Below are 20,924 nucleotides of genomic sequence, written 5' to 3' on the forward strand. Positions count from 1 at the left end.
CTAGTGGAAACAACCCCATGGGAAACAAGATCCTAGGGTCAACCGTAGAACCATGCATAAATATCATCATTGCAACCCTTTTTGATAGCAAAAATAGCTAGGCATAATAATTCTAATAGAATAGAATATAAGGCCAGAGGGCACAGAAGCCCAGGGACACGGTATCATTAAAAGCTGTGTGTTTAAGGAGAGTACGGAGCGACAGTGTGCAGTCGGACCAGAAAAGCGTCCAGGAGGAGGCTGAGGAGGAAGCTGAGACCAACCAGAAACTACCAGGTGATTGGTCGCTGGCTCAATGTACCATAACGTTGGATGAGTTTAGTTCTTCGACACAATCTTCTAAAGCCTAATTACCACCAGTGTAAAATAAAAACAAAACTCGTCATATATTTGACACCGTCTTCCGTCTGTTTTTCTCCATCCATCCATTCATGTCCATCCCTTACCCTCTAGTAACCTTTGAGGACAAGAAGAGGGAGAACTTTGAGCGTGGAAACCTGGAGCTGGAGAAGAGGCGCCAGGCCTTGCTGGAGCTGCAGAGGAAAGAGCAGGAGAGACTGGCCACATTGGAGAGAGAGGAACAGGAAAGGAAGGTGGGGTCCCCTTTCAAAAAAATACAATGGCATTATCGTTTGCCCTCTTTCCCTGGTACCACAAACACAAATAAACACCTGTATTCTACCATCAAGTCTCATTATATAAATGTAGAAGTTGAATGTTAATTGTGAAATATGTAGTTTAAAATAAATCCAGGAAATCACAAGTGGTCGAATTGATTTATGTAACTGAAAGAATTTATCTTATTAATAAATTGTATTTTGTTAGGAGCGAGAGCGAATGGAGCAGGAGAGGCGGCGGCAGCAGGAGCTGGAGAAACAACTGGAGAAACAGAGGGAGCTGGAGAGACAGCGGGAGGAGGAGCGGCGCAGGGAGATAGAGAGGAGAGAGGTGAGGAGGGGAGGTGGAGAGGGGGATGGAGTGACAGGGAGGAGGAGCGGTGCAGGGAGATCGAGCGGAGAGAGTTGAGGAGGAGAGACGGGGAGGAGGAGCGGTGCAGAGAAAGGGAGGGGCAATAGAGAGGTGTAGAGGAGAGGCTGGAAAAGGAGAAAGGTGCAGAGGAGAGTTGCAGAGGAGAGGTAGTGGAGGAGAAATGCAGAGGAGAGGGTGGAGGAGGAGAGGGAAGAGCTTGTTGATCAACACTATGATGTGGGAGGAAACATGGACTTCCGGGGAGAAGGACAGTTTGATATGAAAACGAAGAATATAGAACATTTCAAGAGGGAATCAACTCTAAATTACTAGTTAATTTTTTATATTAGGTATTTCTACGTAGATTCACATAACTCACATTTATGTTATCGTCAGATAACTTGATTGACAATGGATTTCATAACAATAACTGTTACACATTGTGTGTTGGCGGGGGGCTATAGCCCAGGGCCGAGGGGTCAGTATGTATCAGTAGACAGTAAACGTGTGTCTGCTGACGGTTTGTCCAGGCTGCGAAGCGGGAGTTGGAGCGCCAGCGGCAGCTGGAGTGGGAGCGGCAGCGCCGGCAGGAGCTGCTAACCCAGAGGAACCGTGAGCAGGAGAGCATCGTCCTGCTGAAGGCCAGGAAGAAAACCCTTGAGTTTGAACTGGAAGCCCTGGTACATGAATACACACACATACATACCTGATGTAGAGCAGGGGTTCCGCACCAGGGGGCCTTACCCTCAGGAGCAGGCTGCAGTGGGGACCTTGCTGTTTATACCTACAGCTCCCCGTATGGCTCCATGGTTCCTGACGTACAATTTGAGTTTAATTTGTGAAGTTATATATGTTGTTGCTGAACCATTTATTTGAGACCAGAAAAATAAGTAATCCTCAGCGTCGTCCGTTTTCAAGAGCATTATTAATACGACTAATGAGGCTGAATGGGATAAGTAGGATATCAGCTCTGAAGGAAACCTTGAGCTGTACTGATCGGGTACATCAGATGCATTTGCTGGTAAGCACTGACCTAGAGGAACATACGTTAGAAACACAGCCAGCTTGAATCACACAGTGCAACATATTTGATCACTGGATTTTTGATCATTTGATCATGATTTCTCTGATCATCATATTCACAGAACGATAAGAAGTCCCAGCTGGAGGGGAAACTGCAGGATGTCCGGTTTAGACTGTCGGCTCAGCGGAGAGAGGTGGAGCAGACCAATCAGACCAGAGAGACCCGCATCGCTGAGATCACTCTGCTGCAACAGCAGCTGCAGGTAGGCAAGCTGGAAACAAGATGCAAACAGGATTTAAAACACCCTGCAATCTGAGTGCTCATTTTAGAATTGGCAATTATGTAAACAGGTTTCAGGGTTCATCATCATCATTGTCATCATTCTAACCAAGTTTAAAGTGTAAGTGAATCCTCTGACTTGAAGGGATGGGAACCTGTTCCCCATGGTAACGACCCACACCAACTTTGTTAAAGGGGACATATAATGAAAACAACACTTTTTCTGGGTTTTGGGGTGTTGTTTTTGGTCTCTGGTGCTCCCACACGCATACAAATATTGAAAAAAGTCTGTACATTGTTCTTTGAGTGAGTTATGCATTTCTGAAAGTACCCGGCCTTCAGTTACCAAACGAGCGAGTCAGTTTCGGGCGTCCGGCCGCCGATCGACCGCGATCTAGCATCTAGGATGGATTGTTCTTCCTTGGTTGCCCGGATGTTAACACTAAATTTCATACATTGAATTTTGCAGCTGAATTTGGCATGTTAAATTTGGGGACGTTGGTAATATTTAAGTTAAATTTTTTAACATTGAATATTTAATTTTGAATTTTTTAATATTGAAAAATAAAGCTGAAAATTATTTATTGACGATTTTAAGAGTTAAATTCAGAGGCAAAAAATCCAGATACCTTATTTCAATGCATTAATATTCAGTGCTTAGAATTCAATGGCTTTTTATTTTCACAGATTAACTTCCATACCATGGAGTTATACTTTAAATGTATGAGAAGCCTTACCATGTCCCGGACCCAGCCATGAACATTTGCCTGTCAAGAGACGGAGCGCCATACAGCCACTCACGCTGTTGCGTTATCGCTCTCTGCATCTGCGTTACTTCAACGTCCCAAAAAAAGCGTGACCCAAGTCAGAGCTGATTAGAACATTCATAAACTGGATGGCAATAACATAGGATTTTACACCTGTGTTTCCTGCATTTGACTTTTATTACAGTAATGGTGACAAAATAGCATAGATCAGTGGTTCTCAAATTTGTGTGTACCACCTCATACAATATTTGTCTCCCCAAGTAACACCATTATGACCGATGTTATAAAATATAACAAAATACAGTAGCTTAGGCCCTTTTCAGCCACGCAGAGTTCACGCAGTAGGCACATTCATCCTTAAAAATAATATGTATTTCTAACTGCTGTCAACTGTCCAGAGTGGAAGCGCTAAAACTATGAAGGTATTATTGTAGCAAAAGTCTTTAGCATGCGTACACTAAAGTAACAAATGTGTAACGGTACGGCCACACCAACCGCGTTACTCGCGTTAGGGGCGTCCAAACTCGGCATTTTTGCATAGGGAACCATTGGTATAGGCGCGTAGACGCGTTACATGCGTTGAAGCGTCGCGTTAGGGGCGTTAGGCGCGTCGGACGCACGTAATTACGCACGTAACGCAGTAACGCGCCCAACGCCCGGAGTTCAGAAATGTGAACTTTCAACGCTCCAACGCGTGGCGCTTAGCCGCGATAGCCAATCAGCGTGGAGCTTGACCCGACGTCACTGGCAGAGAGTAGTGACTCGAGCTTGGACAGAAGCATACGGCCGACATCTTTCTTTATTCTGGGTGGAAATAGTAACATAGTTACGCTATTAAATGCGTTTAGGGAAACATTTTTAGCGAGAAATGTGCATTTTACTTTCATAATGTTCGCTCGGTGAATGTGAAGGATGTTTGGTTTGATAGTTATGACGAAGAGAGAACGCTCCGTTCACTTGCATTGACAGAGTCTCTGGTCGCTAAGCAACCTCAACGTCTTGGCGGACTATATCTCTGCTGATCAACACTACGAATGCTGGAAACACACCAGACACACCATGTGAAGTTATTTAACCCGATTATTGTTATTTATATCAGAGATTATTTAATCTAACCCGATCTAAGCTCTATCACCCAAACACGGCGGCGTTTGGGTTTCCTACCTCGGACTCCAGCGCAGCCACGGCCGACAACTATCTTTATTCTGGGTGGAAATAGTAACATAGTTACGCCATTAAATGCGTTTATGGAAACATTTTTAGCGAGAAATGTGCATTTTACTTTCATAATGTTCGCTCGGTGAATGTGAAGGATGTTTGGTTTGATAGTTATGACGGAGAGGGAACGCTCCGTTCACTTGCATGGACAGAGTCTCTGGATGCTAAGCAACCTCAACGTCTTGGCGGACTATTTCTCTGCTGATCAACACTACGAATGCTGGAAACACACCAGACACACCATGTGAAGTTATTTAACCCGATTATTGTTATTTATATCAGAGATTATTTAATCTAACCCGATCTAAACTCTATCACCCAAACACGGCGGCGTTTGGGTTTCCTACCTCGGACTCCAGCGCAGCCACGGCCGACAACTATCTTTATTCTGGGTGGAAATAGTAACATAGTTACGCCATTAAATGCGTTTATGGAAACATTTTTAGCGAGAAATGTGCATTTTACTTTCATAATGTTCGCTCGGTGAATATGAAGGATGTTTGGTTTGATAGTTATGACGAAGAGGGAACGCTCCGTTCACTTGCATGGACATGGACTCATCTAGCTGCGTTGGCGCGTTGACGCGTTGGAAGCGTTGAACCACCACACAATGATCAAGCGTCAGGTTAGGCGCGTTACTCGCGTTATCCAACGCGAGTAACGCGTTTGGTGTGGCCGCACCGTAACGGTACGACCACACCAACCGCGTTACTCGCGTTAGGGGCGTCCAAACTCGGCATTTTTGCATAGGGAACCGTTGGTATAGGCGCGTAGACGCGTTACATGCGTTGAAGCGTCACGTTAGGGGCGTTAGGCGCGTCAGACGCACGTAATTACGCACGTAAACGCAGTAACGCGCCCAACGCACCAACGCCCGGAGTTCAGAAATGTGAACTTTCAACGCTCCAACGTGTGGCGCTTAGCCGCGATAGCCAATCAGCGTGGAGCTTGACCCGACGTCACTGGCAGAGAGTAGTGAGCTTGGACAGAAGCATACGGCCGACATCTTTCTTTATTCTGGGTGGAAATAGTAACATAGTTACGCTATTACCGTATTTTCCGGACTATAAGTCGCGTTTTTTTTGTAGTTTGGCTTGCCCTGCGACTTATATTTCGAAGCGACTTATATGCCAAAATTGTGCGTATACATAATCTTCGGCCGCAAGATGGCACCGTCATTCATTAGGCCTACAACTGAACGCTGCAAGCCTACTGCACCACCGAATAAATTATATTCTCGTCGTCCTCAATGTCCTCCGGTTCAACCAAAGCTACCCCAGCCTTAGCTGCAATGTTGTGCAACATAGCTGTCACACATATCACAGCGCATGACTTGGCCGGCGAAAACTGGAGCCCTCCGCTGGACTTGTGAAGGCATCTAAGCGCAACTTCCACCTCCCGATCGTGCGCTCAGGTTTAGGACCGCGGCGCATACGCGTCCGGTGGAATCCCGGTGTCACTGAATTCGGTATACTCTCAGAACTACGAGTGGGACCGACACACCTATATTGCTATTGCAATTGTATTCAGTCTCTCCAGACTAAACGTTCTTGTTTAAATGATTAAAAATAAATGCGACTTATACACCAATGCAACGTATATATGGTTTTTTCCTCGTCATGGAGCATTTTTTGACTGATGCGACTAATACTCGGGAGCGACGTATAGTCCGGAAAATACGGTAAATGCGTTTATGGAAACATTTTTAGCAAGAAATGTGCATTTTACTTTCATAATGTTCGCTCGGTGAATGTAAAGGATGTTTGGTTTGATAGTTATGACGAAGAGGGAACGCTCCGTTCACTTGCATGGACAGAGTCTCTGGTTGCTAAGCAACCTCAACGTCTTGGTGGACTATATCTCCGCTGATCAACACTACGAATGCTGGAAACACACCAGACACACCATGTGAAGTTATTTAACCCGATTATTGTTATTTATATCAGAGATTATTTAATCTAACCCGATCTAAACTCTATCACCCAAACACGGCGGCGTTTGGGTTTCCTACCTCGGACTCCAGCGCAGCCACGGCCGACAACTATCTTTATTCTGGGTGGAAATAGTAACATAGTTACGCCATTAAATGCGTTTATGGAAACATTTTGAGCGAGAAATGTGCATTTTACTTTCATAATGTTCGCTCGGTGAATGTGAAAGATGTTTGGTTTGATAGTTATGACGGAGAGGGAACGCTCCGTTCACTTGCATGGACAGAGTCTCTGGATGCTAAGCAACCTCAACGTCTTGGCAGACTATTTCTCTGCTGATCAACACTACGAATGCTGGAAACACACCAGACACACCATGTGAAGTTATTTAACCCGATTATTGTTATTTATATCAGAGATTATTTAATCAAACCCGATCTAAGCTCTATCACCCAAACACGGCGGCGTTTGGGTTTCCTACCTCGGACTCCAGCGCAGCCACGGCCGCCAACTATCTTTATTCTGGGTGGAAATAGTAACATAGTTACGCCATTAAATGCGTTTATGGAAACATTTTGAGCGAGAAATGTGCATTTTACTTTCATAATGTTCGCTCGGTGAATGTGAAGGATGTTTGGTTTGATAGTTATGACGAAGAGGGAACGCTCCGTTCACTTGCATGGACATGGACTCATCTAGCTGCGTTGGCGCGTTGACGCGTTGGAAGCGTTGAACCACCACACAATGATCAAGCGTCAGGTTAGGCGCGTTACTCGCGTTATCCAACGCGAGTAACGCTTTTGGTGTGGCCGCACCGTAACAGTACATTTTAAGTCGTAAATATTTATTTTGCATGTGTACACTAAAGTCACAAATGTGACCGGGGCTACATGTACGCCGACGGAGAGTACCTTGTACTGGTATAGTCCTCCGGGGGTGGCGAACGCCGTTTTCTCCCCGGCGGTTCTAGCGAGGGGGACCTGCCGATATCCCTTGGTGATGTCGAGGGTGGTGAGGTAGCGAGCGGGCCCAAGCCGCTCTACGAGTTCACATGGCAGATGGTCCGCTTGAACATCCTGGAAAGCTCAGGGAAGGTGGGGGGAATTCTCTCAAAAATTGTCCAAGCTTGTCTACTTTCCACACACCTCCCTGAACTTGGCTTTGAGTTCAGAATTACACTGCAGGTCAATGAGCTCCATTTGAAGCACAACAGGGGCATCTTTCACATCGAAAGAGAAGGGGTCAGCATATTTTGAAAACTGGCTCTGTGTGTCTTGAAGTCTGTCAATGTCAATGTCAATTTTATTTATATAGCGCATTTACAGACGGCTTAGCCGCACCAAAGTGCTTTACAGTAAAGTGCAATATTGCAGGAAGGCACAAAAACAAACAAAAAACAATAATAAATAAGAAGTGCAATAAAAGATAACATTTAAAAACGATACACTTTTTCATCAAGGGAGATGCTAGCCAAAGGCAAGTGAATAGAGGTGGGTTTTTAAAAGGGACTTAAAAACATTCAGAGACTGAGCAGAACGGACTTGGAGGTCTGCAAAACTTTGATCAAATTCCTCCTGTAGTTTCACAATGGCATCAGCATACTTCTCAACAGTGAATAGTGTGCCCTCATCCATGAGTGCCTTGCATGCTGGGAAATTGCAGAGGTTTGTCTGAGGGAGCTGGGCTTTCCATAAGATAAAAAGTTTTGCGGAGAATGCTCTCACGTTGTCATAGGCAGAACTGACGAGTTGCCCATGGCCTTGTAACTTCTTGTTCAGTACATTCAGCTCCTGTGTGATTTCAACAAGAAAAGCTGAGTCCATGAGCCATTTGGGATCACTTAGCACAGGAACAGCCATCCCAACCTTCTCCATGAAAGCAATCACTTCTGCTCTCAACTCAAAAAATCTCTTCAAGACGTTTCCTCTGCTGAGCCACCGTACCTCGGTGAAGTAGAGAACATCCTCATATGCTGACTCTATTTCCTCCAGAAAGGTGCATAAAATCCGGTGCTGTAAGCCCCTGGATTCGATATGGATGATGCATTTCACATCCACAGACATCACATTGTCAAACTTCAGGCATTTGCTGCAAAGGGCCTGCTGATGGATAATGCAGTGCAGAGCAATGGCCTCCTCCACACCCTCCTCTTCCAGTTTTCTTTTTACAAGGGCCACCAGTCCATTTTTCCTCCCTGTCATTGAAGGCGCTCCATCTGTTGTTATTCCAGCAAACCTCTTCCATGGCAAACAGCATCAACAATGACATCACACAGCTGGCAGAATATATCCTGAGTAGTGGTCTGGCCATGCATTGGAATCACTGTGAGCAACTCCTCCATCACTTCAAAATTCTCTTCAACACCACGGATATTGATTGCAAGCTATGCAGTGTCAGTGATGTCTGTGCTCTCATCAAGAGCGACTGAGTATGCATGGAAACTAGGGATGCACCGAAATAAAAATTCTTGGCCAAAACCGAAAATGAGGAAATCAAGGTCGAAAACCGAAACACCGCAAGAAATTATTATGCCAATTATTAGTACCATTTAGGGTTGCCGCAGTGTACGGTATTACTGGTGTTACCGGTGTTGAGGCCAACACCATCGGTGTTGCACACCGGCAACAACAAGTTAGTTTTTATTATTTTTTACCAGTAATAAAAACTTTAGGGCTATTTGATTAACACAGTCTTGTCTTGATTAATTTTTTCATAAAATAAATAAATATACAAACCTAATAGGCTAGCTAATAAAGCGTTGGAACACACAAGACCGGTAACCATAGCAACGCCGGTAAACAAACCCCGCAAAGCCCAATCCCTACAAGAGCTCCCCGCGCTATGGCCATCCGGAGGCGCACAGAACTTTTGGCTGTGATATTATATATACAATTATTATACACAATTATATATAGAACGTTATAACACGCTGTCACCGAGAATTGGCGTGCTGCCAGACGCTGTCACCGAGTGTGAGAGGAGAGTTGACGGAGAAGATAGCGGTTGACTTAGTTCAAAGTTTATACCGTTTATACTCGGTAATACCGGTGTTGACACAAGTGTATTACTCGGTGTGAAAATGTCCACACCGCGGCAACCCTAGTACCATTGCATTTATGGCTATGACTGTGTACTAATTTCATTAAAAGGCATTGCAATTTTTGCAAATCGCTATACGTGGGTCTTTCTCAGAAACATTGAAAAATGTCCCCACCGCAGACATATGGGCGCTTATCCAGACAAGCGTGTGCCGGCTGCGCTTTTTGCTTGCGTCATCACAAATTTCTGTTTCGGCAGTGTTGTTTCGGTGATAAAAGTATTTCGGCCGAAAACTGAAAATGTGCTTTTGGGCCATTCTCGGCCGAAAAAATTTGTTGGCCGAAAATTCGGTGCATCCCTAATGGAAACGTTTTGCTTTCTCACGCAGTTGATCATATATGTTACTTGACAGGTCAGAAATGCGCTCTGCCACTGTGTTGGCTGAAAGGCAGATTTTACTAAACTGACCCTTCTTTCCGGACAAACTATACTAACAGCCAGTAATGTGCACTTTTTGACGAACTCTCCTCCTTTTAATGGTTTTCCCGCCTTAGCAATCAACTCACTCACCACGTAGCTAGCTTCAACTGCTGCATCACTCTCTTTGGTGGCTTTCTTGAAAAAATCTTCCCGCCTCAGTAGACATGTTTTAAGATTTGCGTCCCGTTTCTCCCTCTCCTCTCCCTGGTGTTTTGCATACACCTCAGCATGTCTAGTTGAGTAATAACCTCTGATGTTCTATTGCTTGTGCACCGCAACTTTCTCTGTGCACATAAGACACGTCGGGATGCCCCTGCGCTCTATCAAAAATATTCTGTCTCCCACTTTCCTGAAATAGTCTAAGCTCGTCACCAACCTTTCTCTTCACGGCAGGTTTTGAAAGAGACATGACTGGGGCTGGAGAACATGCAGGATATATTTATTATACTTTGTGTCACTCCGGGATCACATTTCAACCAAACGACTAATGTTGCTGTTCGCGTTAGTAAACTTGACAACAAGCGCCTCTGGAAGCAGTCACGACCCTTTCACAGCACAGGCTTCATTTTTATTTTGTGATAAAAAAAGAAATATATAAATCTCAGGGGTCTCATTTATAAAGCTTGCTGTGCCCAACAACCTTGGGAAGACGGGGTGAAATGTGCAATAGCATTCTTCACCGCAAAACTTGGTTGGCTATTTCTAGAAAATATAGGCGAAGCCTACACAGGCGAAGACGCCTGTGTAGGCTATTCATACGCCAACTATCACCCGTGCGTAGAGCTGCTGTAAGTTTTCCCGCCTCAATGAATCAGCGAGTCTTGATGGAAACACCATGAAATACAGCGCAGACAACAGAATAAACACACACATATAAACCGATTGACAGCAAATTCACAATGTATGATCGCGAGTATAATACATCGTTGGCATGCAGTTAAGATGTGGGTTGAATTACCTATCAAGTCTAAACATGTTTTAACTAGCCTATATATTTGATTGAATTTCATAACTGCATAGGCCTAGATGCGTCCGCAGGAGTGTGTGTGTGTGTTCCTGTGTGTGTCCAGCGGGAGAGGACAAATATTGACGGTGTAAAAAACTGTTTTGTATCAAGTTGAGGCCGACAAATAATTGATATATATAATAATAATTCGTTAAAAAAATTTAGGAAATGATTACATGCATCTCTTCTCCATAATATTCGACCGTGGAAGTTTAAACTACTCTGTTTCTCTGCCGCATCCTACTGCGCGTCTATGGCTTTTTTATTTTTTCCCGTGTTAAAAGAATGAGCAGATGAAGAGCAGCAGTGATCATCAAACATCAGCCCAGATCGCTCTCCCAATGAGCAGTCACACTTTTTTTTAATTTCAACCTTAACGTTTGACCACTTTTTATTTTAACTGGGCAGCTTTTCTTTCAGGGAAGCTCACGAAGTTTACAGCCGCGGTCACATTGCTGTTAACATAATTTTCTTTGTTAGAAATACTGCTGCAGCCTGTTTGTTGATTACTGCTGCTCTTCATCTGTTCATCATTTTAACACGAGTAGAAAAAAAAAGAAAAACTGACACACATTTCCGGCTCAGGGATATTTAGCTCCACAACTTCAGAAACTCGGTTGCTAAGCGGTTAGTTTCAGATACTTCACTAAGTATATATCTAAATAAAATAAGATAATATATAGATATCTATATAATATAATATATAATACCACGGCCAAAAGCTGTGTGAGCCTCCGTATGATACTTAGAATCTTTTCGGCTGCGTCGGGTTCTCCGACGTCTCTGGTTCTTCCACTTCCACATCAATCTGAAGACCAGATTGAAACGTGCGCGACATGGAGGAGAAAGGGATTGTAGCCGTTTGCGGACTCCCGGAGCTTCCGCCAGACTCCTGATGGAGCTCCTCCAGCAGGAGTCCGGGAGCTTAGCTCCGGGGGCAGGCGGGAGCTCCCGGAGTCCTGGACAACGCGGACGTCCGGGAGTCCGCACCGGCAACAATCCCTTTCTCATCCATGTCGCGCACGTTTCAATCTGGTCTTCAGTTTGATGTTGTGGTTTGATCTGGACTTCAGGGAGTCAAATCCAAAGTTCCTTTTCCCAAATCCTTTGCAATCCTTTTGAAACCGAACCATCCTCTGAAGTTCGTCCAGTTTGTTTCTCAGTTACTGTACGTTTCTAGGTGTGTAACGATACATGTATTCATATTGAACCGAATCGGTACGAACGTCACGATTCGGTGCATGGATTTACACGGAAAAATACACGGTATACAATTAGATAAAACTGGCGTGCAAATGAATTAATGTAATGCAGAACTAATGTTAGATACGCAAGTTCTTCACGGACAACTAAACTGCAGCCCTGATTGGCGCCTAAGTAGCCGAGCGTGTTATGGCGCATAACACGTCGGGTTCTCTGACCTCTTCCACAACGAGACTCGTAGTGGGGGTTATCTCAGCCATGGTTGAGAAGGAATTGGGGGAAAGGAACTTTGGCTTTGACTCCCTGAAGTACATGAACCGCGACATGGAGGAGAAAGGGATTGTTGCCCACGATTGTCTCGCGCCGGAGCCCCGGAGCCCGCTGCACGCTTCCGGCTACACCCCCACCCTCCTCCTTGACCCGCCTCTAAAAAACAGCGCGTTTGTGGAAAGTGTGGTAGAAAACTACCGAATTCTATCACTTCAACTAAATAAGAGAGCATGAGGAAGTAGTCCGGAGTCCGGAGCAAGTATGACAGAAGACTTTATCGTTACCCGCGAACAAGCAACAAAGAAGCCGAGTGAGGTTTGCAAAGAAACTCCAGAATGATTCTTGTCCTGCTCCATATATACCCAATCCTAACGTAACATAACGTCAGATATATAGGCCTGATAATAATCAATATTTGCCATAGAATGTAGAGTTAATTTCTTCCATAAAAGCTTCCATAAAGGCTTGCAGTGGCCGTAATTCTGTGTAATTTGCACTTTGATAAATAAGACATGCTGCATTTTTCAGTTTTAGAACTGATCGTCTTATTTTGTTTACAAGTTACGGATGTCTGGAGATGATGTGGGGTACTTATTGTTTACTGTTTACATCTTAGATTACACAGTTCAGGCTGTTGCAGCTAGCTCAGGGGAGAGACTGTATGACACTACTAGGTGGTACAACCTGAGACGTGCACAATATAAAATAATTGCCTTCTGCATTTTAGTTTTTTCTTTCCCTTCACTGTACCAAATTCTTACCGAACCGTGATATCTGAACCGAGTAATGAACCGAACCGTGACTTCAGTGTACTGTTACACCCCTAGTTTCCCATAATGACAGACGGCAAAGGAATTTTATTAAGATATTGTGTCCTCAACCGAAGTCTGTTGCCTCCCTGTTTCCCATGCTTCCTCCGTTTTCTTTTAGTTTCTCCACTGGATACTGGAGAGGATCTACTAAGAAAGTCTGGTATTCCATGCCTTACATCTGCGGCGCGAGATGGACTTAAAAACATTGATTTGTAACAACTCCTGTCGCGGGTATTGTGGTCTGTTTGACAGCCCAGCTCTCCCAGGCTAGCAGCAGGCAAAACAAAGTTCCCAAAGCGACGGCGTGAATAAAATAAATTCTTATGTGTTGGCACCAAGAACACGACAAGAAGAACACTTAAAAATACTTAAAACAAGTAAAAAACTGGTACAAACCATGCATATAGACAACAAACTTTTTTTCCCCTGCCGGTTGCAGCGTAGGCATGCACTCGCAGAACTCTCTAACACACACGCATACACACAAACACACACACACTTCTGCCATCACTGAGAAATATTTGCGGAACTGTTGCGAGAGAGATGATTTTTGACTGCTTCAATCCAACACGTTTTCTAAGGAAAAATATATTTTTTTCGTTAAGATCTGCGTGTTCGGTTGTAAGATGATTTTTGAGATGCGATGGTTTCATGGATTCATTACTAAGAGCATCACCACATGCCACCACATGGGACCTGTGCTCGGTTTTCTGTGTTCTCCTTCTGTCCACAATCTTCAGAATAGTGCCTGTTTTGAGCCAAGGTCGCAGTTTTTTTTTAACCATTCATAATTTTAGCGCTTAGGGGTTCACTGGCACCTTCAAGTGCTATATGGTGTCCACTTCTGCATGGACAATAAAATCATGCATCATTTTTGTTTCACTACAAAAAGCATCAGGCAAAATTGACCCTTGTTCCTTGTTGTCTGTCTCTCTCACAGGACTCCCAGCAGTGGCTGGGCAGGCTGATCCCTGACAAACAGTGTCTCAATGACCAGCTGAAACAGGTTCAGCAGAACAGCCTCCACCGTGAGTACAGCAGAAGAAACATACAGACCTGGACCATCATTTTAGCATGAACATTTGGGGTTCTTTAATGCAACATCTCAAGACTGAAGACACTTAACTTTAAGTTTAAATCACTGTCTCACATCTGAAGAGAAATATTCAGGATAGTACAGGGTAGTGCCACAGGCCAGGCTTGAGTTTCTGCTTACATCACAGCTTACGAGCCAAGCAGCCATTAGTAAGATGCCCCTGAATTTTCAATATCCCCACTGTTCTCTGAAGTTTCCATTAATAAATAAACACTGTGTACTAATGGTAATCAGAACAGTAGGAAAGAATGGACCCCTCATTCTGCCTTTTAGCAATACATTTGATATGTATGGAGTAGCTAGCCTTAAACAATTTGGCGTGTGTGTGTGCACGTTTGTGTGTGTGTAGGTGACAGTCTAAACTCCCTTCAGAAGGCCGTTGATCAGAAGGAGTCCAGCAGGCAACAGCTCAAAGACCAGCTGGACTCTGTGGAGAAAGAAACCAGGTCTAAACTTCTGGAGATAGACGCCTTCAACACTCAGCTAAAGGTACCTTTCAACACACATAGCACAGTGGAGTAGAGATTAGCCCATCCTATATAGAACTTCATAGAAAACACACACTTTCTCTCAGTGTGTGGAATGATCTTACAAAAATTATCCAGTATAAATCCATCCAAATGTTTTCGTTCATTTTAGCATATCGTATTGCATATTCTTTCTAGTCCATGAAGTTATACGATTCCTACCTTGATGGTGTGGTATGTTAAGTAGCAATGTAGGTCAACCCGATATCCCGCATTTGGTAAGGGACATTCAGAACCCCTTATACAAACCAAAACATACGGCTGAAGTTCAATGGCTCACCAAGTTATCTTTATATTCGCCTCCTTAACTTTCAATTAACTATTGCGTCTAACGGTGTATACTTGCCCCGGAGAGGGTAGGAAAGCAGTACTCCTCTCTCTAGAGCCATTGTTTGGGCATTTTTTCTACACAATGGAAAAATGACAAAGGACCCTACCCGAAACAATAGCCAAACTAGAACGCATTAACACAGAGACGTTTCCCACATCAAAATATCCCTAATGGATAGAACATTAAAATCGTCGTTAGTATCCCGCTAGCGGTACAACAATAAAAAGCAGATAAAAGACTGCGTGGCCAGTGGAGCTCTGGTTTGTGTGTAACGCAGTTAGGCTGTATATCACACAGGTCACACTGACTTAGTTTAGCCTAGTTAAAATACAGGTTTAACTAAATATCCATATAGGTACATTGTTGGAAACTATCCTGGACTAACAATTCAAATGGGAACTCGTTGAGATTTGGACCGAATCTAAGGAAGAAAGGTGCTTATTCACTATTTATTCATTATTCATACTATGGCAATTTGCATATTAGAATCACAGCAACACTGTAGGCCAGACAATGTCATACATGCAAAAGTGACTTCTATCACCAGCAGCTCAGATTTTAAGATTTTTAACTATAGTAATTGTTTTATTTATCTTCATATACCCTGGTGAAATGTCAGGAACGTATGATGGTATAAAAGATGCAGCCCTAGCCTACTTCAAGTCATCGCCACTGCGTTTCACTTGTTGGATGTTTTTTATGGTTCTCGCTTGTGTTCTCATCCACGCTCCTGAAAGGGTTTGTGTCTTTTCTGTGTCTATGACCACAATGTGTGTATTCATGAACAATCTACCAATATTCTGTAACAGTGATAGGAAAGATAGTTGTTGCCCAATCTCATTTGTGTTTGGGTGGCTGGGGAATTCTACACTGACGATGGCAGTTTTATTTTTAAAGATCATACATTTTCAACCTGAAACGCCCGGCTCTCATGCTGCACAAAGTGATGAAAATGCATGCTGCCATATCTCTCCTTATTGGAAACATTCAAGAAAAATACTAGGTGTGGGAATGACACGATTCGATTCCGATTATGAGGTCAACGATTCGATTCTAAAACGATCATCTATGCATTTTTTTTATGTACATTTCCATGCGGGATTTTCGAAAAATATATACGTATACACATCTAGGCCTGTCACGATAACAAATTATTCTGGGCGATTAATTGCCCCAGAAATGATTGCTTTAAGCGATAATATTGCAGTTTTTTAACTAATATAATGATAATGTAAACAAAAAAAAATAAAGTACACCCTTTCGAAGATCAATAAACTTTTATTTTGTTTTTTTACACTGGAACTGGACGTCTGGAAGACATTTAAAATATACAGAATAAATTAACAAAACAACCAAAAACAATAAATAAAATGGACTCAGTCTATTTTAACAAAAAATGCTCGAGGGGGTTTATTCGTTGGGCCCTGTAATTATGAGCCCGAGCCCGATTTCAACCAGTCATGGTGTTATGGGTGTGCCTGACGGACCTAGGACCACCCACTGTTCAACAGGCCGACCCAAAACTTTTCTTGGCAGCGATATCAACATTAGCAGTTCTATCTTGAGAGACTGCGAAATCCGCGAGCTGCTGACCATCATGGGAGAGAAGGTGATGCAATCGCATTTAACAAAGACGTTGAAAGATGGTGGGATCTACGAGAAAGACGCAGCGGAAAGTTCCTTCGTGCCAAGCCGTGACCGAACCGGCTTGGCAGTGTGAAAGGCGTGATCGCCTTTGCACCGAAACTTTTTACAATGTAAAAAAATCGAATCTAATCTTTCTTTTCTATGTCATTAAAGGTCCCATGACATGCTATTTTATGTATTCTTTAATATAGGTATTAGTGGGCAACTAACACAGTATTCAATAGGGATGGGAATCGAGAACCGGTTCTTGTTCAGAACCGGGTCCGAGTCAACCGATTCCTTGGAATCGTTAGCAAGCCTGCTTAACGATTCCGCTTATCGTTTCCGGTCGCGGCAAATGCGTCGTGACGTCACACACACGCTGCTTTGATTTGGTTCAGAACGCAGCAAACATGTCGCCGCCGAGGAAGAATCGCATTGTGCGTTCACACCAAACGCGACGGGGCGACAAGATCCCATACAAAGTGAACGTAGAGACGCGTATAAGGGCGAGTTTTTCGCGGGAGAAAACCGATGACAAGTTTTTGTCGTGATGACAGCCAATCAGCGTTCAACAGCGTGATAACTGAGTGACATGTGTAACGTAACAGCCAATCCGCGTTCAGCCGTCAAACTCAGTGCAGTGCAGTCCGGGTGAACCGCGGAATGGAGGAGAAAGTGATTGTTGCAGTTTGCGACTCGCGGAGCTCTATATATAATAGTATATAATATATTATATACTATATTATAATTGTATATATAATATCACGGCCAACAGCTCTGTCGCCTCCGGATGGCCGTAGCGTGGGGAGCTCTCATAGGGATTGGGCTTCTCGGGGTTTGTTTACCGGCATTGCTATGGTTTCCGGTCTTGTGTGTTCCAACGGTTTATTAGGTAGGCCCATCTAATAAATCTCTGTCTAATCAATGCTTCATTTTGTTTATGTCAGTTTAATTTTGTTAAAAGTTGAATGCAAATGAGCACTGTTAGAATTCCAAAAGGTACAAGCTCTTATGCCGCTTTTCCACCGCACATGTAGCTCGACTCGACACAACACGACTCGACACGACTCGACACGGTAGCAGCGCGGGTGCTTTTCCACCGCAAATAGTACCTCCGGGACGTGGGCGGGGTCGTCTGCGCGAAAGGGCCGTGACGTATTTTTGTACGCGACGCAAACAACACCTACGTAACCCACACATGGACAGAACCCACATAACAACAATGGAGAACATCGATGCGATGGTATTCGTGTTCGTATTATTAGCTGGCATGTTGAAGAAGTGGAATATGTTGGCTGCGGCGCTACTATGGCTGTTCTATCGTTACCAGCATGGTTGCCATGTCGCTCTCGTGACTTCGTCACACTCTCTGGCCAATCAGTGGCCGGCCGTCTGCCGACGTCACATTTTAGCATCGGCTCAGCCGCTTGGAACCTAGAGCGAGGCGGTACTAGAAAAAGCAGCCACTTGAGGTACTAGATCGCGGTGGAAACGCAAAAAAGGCGAGCTGAGTCGAGTCGAGTCGTGTCGAGCTGGTACCATGCAGTGGAAAAGCGGCATTACTTGGCTGTTTTCAGTCTGTGTTTTTAGTTGTATGGCACATAATGATGGCATTTGGGCTTAAAAAGCGAAACATATATCTTTTCGTCTAGACCAATTGATTTGAAAATGTACAATTTCCTAATACTAGAAGCACTTCTGACCAGATATTAAAGAGATGTAATGCAAACAAACACATTTATACTTATTTTCTCACCCAATGAGAATCGATAAGAGAATCGATAAGGAATCGGATCGATAAGCAGAATCGGAATCGGAATCGTGAAATTCTTATCAATTCCCATCCCTAGTATTCAAAGACGTTCCCTAAATTCAGCCGTGGTGCAGAGTTACAGCCACTCCGAGCCAGTCGCACATTGAGCTTCCCCCAAATGCGCTGTTTCGGTGGGCGTGTCAAGGAGGAGGGTGGGGGTGTGGCCCTGAGCAGCTTGCAGCCACCATGCGCTCTGTTTACAGTGGATGTATCGCAATGGCGAGGCGCACACCCTTTAGCCGTGTTCTGTAAATATTCTAGAACACACGGGAGTCCTGGAGCTCTATATCTAAATATTATCATATAGCCTACACAGATATCTATATCATATAATATATATTATCACGGCCAAAAGCTGTGTGAGCCGATATTATGAATCTCAAACGACCGCGTTGGGTTCTCCGACGTTCCTGGTTCTTCAACGTCCACATCAATGTGAATACACACACTGTAACGCAAGTGTTTCTTGTCGGTTCTTTGACGTGTCTTGTATTTCCACAACGAGACTGTCGTGGGGGTTATCTGAGCCATGGTTGAGAAGGAATTGGGGGAAAGGAACTTTGGTTTGACTCGCTGAAGTACATGAACTGCGACATGCCGCCGGTTGCCGCGAGGCACCATCGCCCGGCAGCGGGCAGCCGGCAGCGCGCGGTTCAGTCGACTTCAGGTTGATGTGAAAGTGGAAGAACCAGAGACGTCGCAGAACCCGACAAAGTCGTTTGTGATTCATAATATCGTCTGGAGGCGCACACAATATGTTATATGATATAGATATCTATGTATTATATGATATTATTTAGATATAGAGCTCCAGGACTGTAACGCAAGTGTTGTACACTTCCTTGTTATTTGGATAACCGTTCTGCTGTTGGTGTGATGGCGCATAACACAAATTAATGAATTGGGGGGAAGGAACTTTGGTTTGACTCCCTCAAGAACATGAACCACGACATGGAGGAGAAAGGGATTGTTGGCGGCGAATGTCTCCCGCTTGAGCCCCGCTGAGGGACCACCGCCGGAGGCGGAGGTGCATAAGCGCTGCCCGGCAAAGATCCCTTTCTCCTCCTTGTCGTGGTTCATGTTCTTGAGGGAGTCAAAGCCAAAGTTCCTTCCCCCCAATTCATTCTCAACCTTGGCTGAGATAACCCCCAATACGAGTCTCGCTGTAGAAATACCAGAGACGAGAGTCCGACGTGTTATGCGCCATCACACCAACAGCAGAACGGTTATCCAAATAACAAGGAAGTGTACAACACTTGCGTTACAGTCCTGGAGCTCTATATCTAAATAATATCATATAATACATAGATATCTATATCATAACATATTGTGTGCGCCTCCAGACGATATTATGAATCACAAACGACTTTGTCGGATTCTGCGACGTCTCTGGTTCTTCCACTTTCACATCAACCTGAAGTCGACTGAACCGCGCGCTGCCTGCTGCCGGCTGCCCGCTGCCGGGCGATGGTGCCTCGCGGTAACCGGCGGCATGTCGCAGTTCATGTACTTCAGCGAGTCAAACCAAAGTTCCTTTCCCCCAATTCCTTCTCAACCATGGCTCAGATAACCCCCACGACAGTCTCGTTGTGGAAATACAAGACACGTCAAAGAACCGACAAGAAACACTTGCGTTACAGTGTGTGTATTCACACACACACATGTGGCGCTCGCACGGTCGAGTCTCATTGGCGGGCCAACGTCTCTGGGCGGGCCAGGCAGAGTAAGGGGAGGAGCTGAGATTCCTGATGACGTCATGAGCAGAGACTTTCCAAATCAGCGCGCTTGAGCCTCTGTTTTTTCGAAGGCGAGCAGAACAGCTAGTGCTAGTTTTACACCAAACGCAAGTTTTAGCCACTGGGGGACTATAGGCAGGCTAGGGGAACTCATACTTATGTTAGAAAACCTCCCAAAGTGAGATTTTCATGTCATGGGACCTTTAAAGAAAAAGCTGCTCTTGAATTAGAGGGGTTTGTGAGTCTTGCTGTGAGTTTGCGTGCAGCGCGTAGTAGGGCTGTCACTTTTTCCAAAAATGAAATTCGAACGAATTTCGAATGTCCATAATTAATTCGAATACATTCGAATACACCCCCCCCCCCCCCCCATAGAACTATTAAAAAAGAAAAGAAAAAAGAAACAGGACTGTCGTGTTTCTTTTTATTTCTTGTGGAAATCACGTATACCTACTGAATTCATAACAGCACAGGATAAAAACACATCTTTGATAACACATTTGTAAACACAACAAGAGGAAGCTCCGACACACAAGTGCGGCTGTCTTTTACGCATTAACAATAACTGCTCGGAGCGCGATATGCGGAGCGCATGTCGTCCATGGCACACACAGCCTATATAAACGAACAATCTGTGAGGCCGACCTCCAACACGGCATGCTGCTCTTTTTATTCCTTACGGAAAGAAAATTACAAGTAGTCTCGCAGCTCTCCGTTACCGCTGCAGCTGCTCTGTCAGCCGTGCTGTATAAGTCCCCAAACAGGCTGCCCATCGCGCCCAGCGCAGCAGCGGACTT

General features: G+C 44.4%; 1 protein-coding gene across 4 annotated transcripts in view; it reads left to right on the forward strand.

Annotated features, from left to right (window-relative positions):
• Positions 1–20,924, forward strand: part of itsn1 (intersectin 1 (SH3 domain protein)) — a 98,475-nt gene that overhangs the window by 18,458 nt on the left and 59,093 nt on the right. For 3 of the 4 annotated variants that reach the window (XM_056610286.1, XM_056610283.1, XM_056610285.1), the window contains exons 11-17: positions 188–276; positions 454–593; positions 826–948; positions 1,500–1,649; positions 2,115–2,255; positions 13,939–14,026; positions 14,444–14,583. In XM_056610286.1, the coding sequence (XP_056466261.1) occupies positions 188–276; positions 454–593; positions 826–948; positions 1,500–1,649; positions 2,115–2,255; positions 13,939–14,026; positions 14,444–14,583 (871 nt within the window). The remainder of the gene's footprint in view (positions 1–187; positions 277–453; positions 594–825; positions 949–1,499; positions 1,650–2,114; positions 2,256–13,938; positions 14,027–14,443; positions 14,584–20,924) is intronic. The other variant, XM_056610284.1, reaches the window with a different exon arrangement.

Source organism: Gadus chalcogrammus, chromosome 15 (assembly GCF_026213295.1).
Source record: "Gadus chalcogrammus isolate NIFS_2021 chromosome 15, NIFS_Gcha_1.0, whole genome shotgun sequence".
In the NCBI taxonomy this organism is placed as follows: domain Eukaryota; kingdom Metazoa; phylum Chordata; class Actinopteri; order Gadiformes; family Gadidae; genus Gadus; species Gadus chalcogrammus.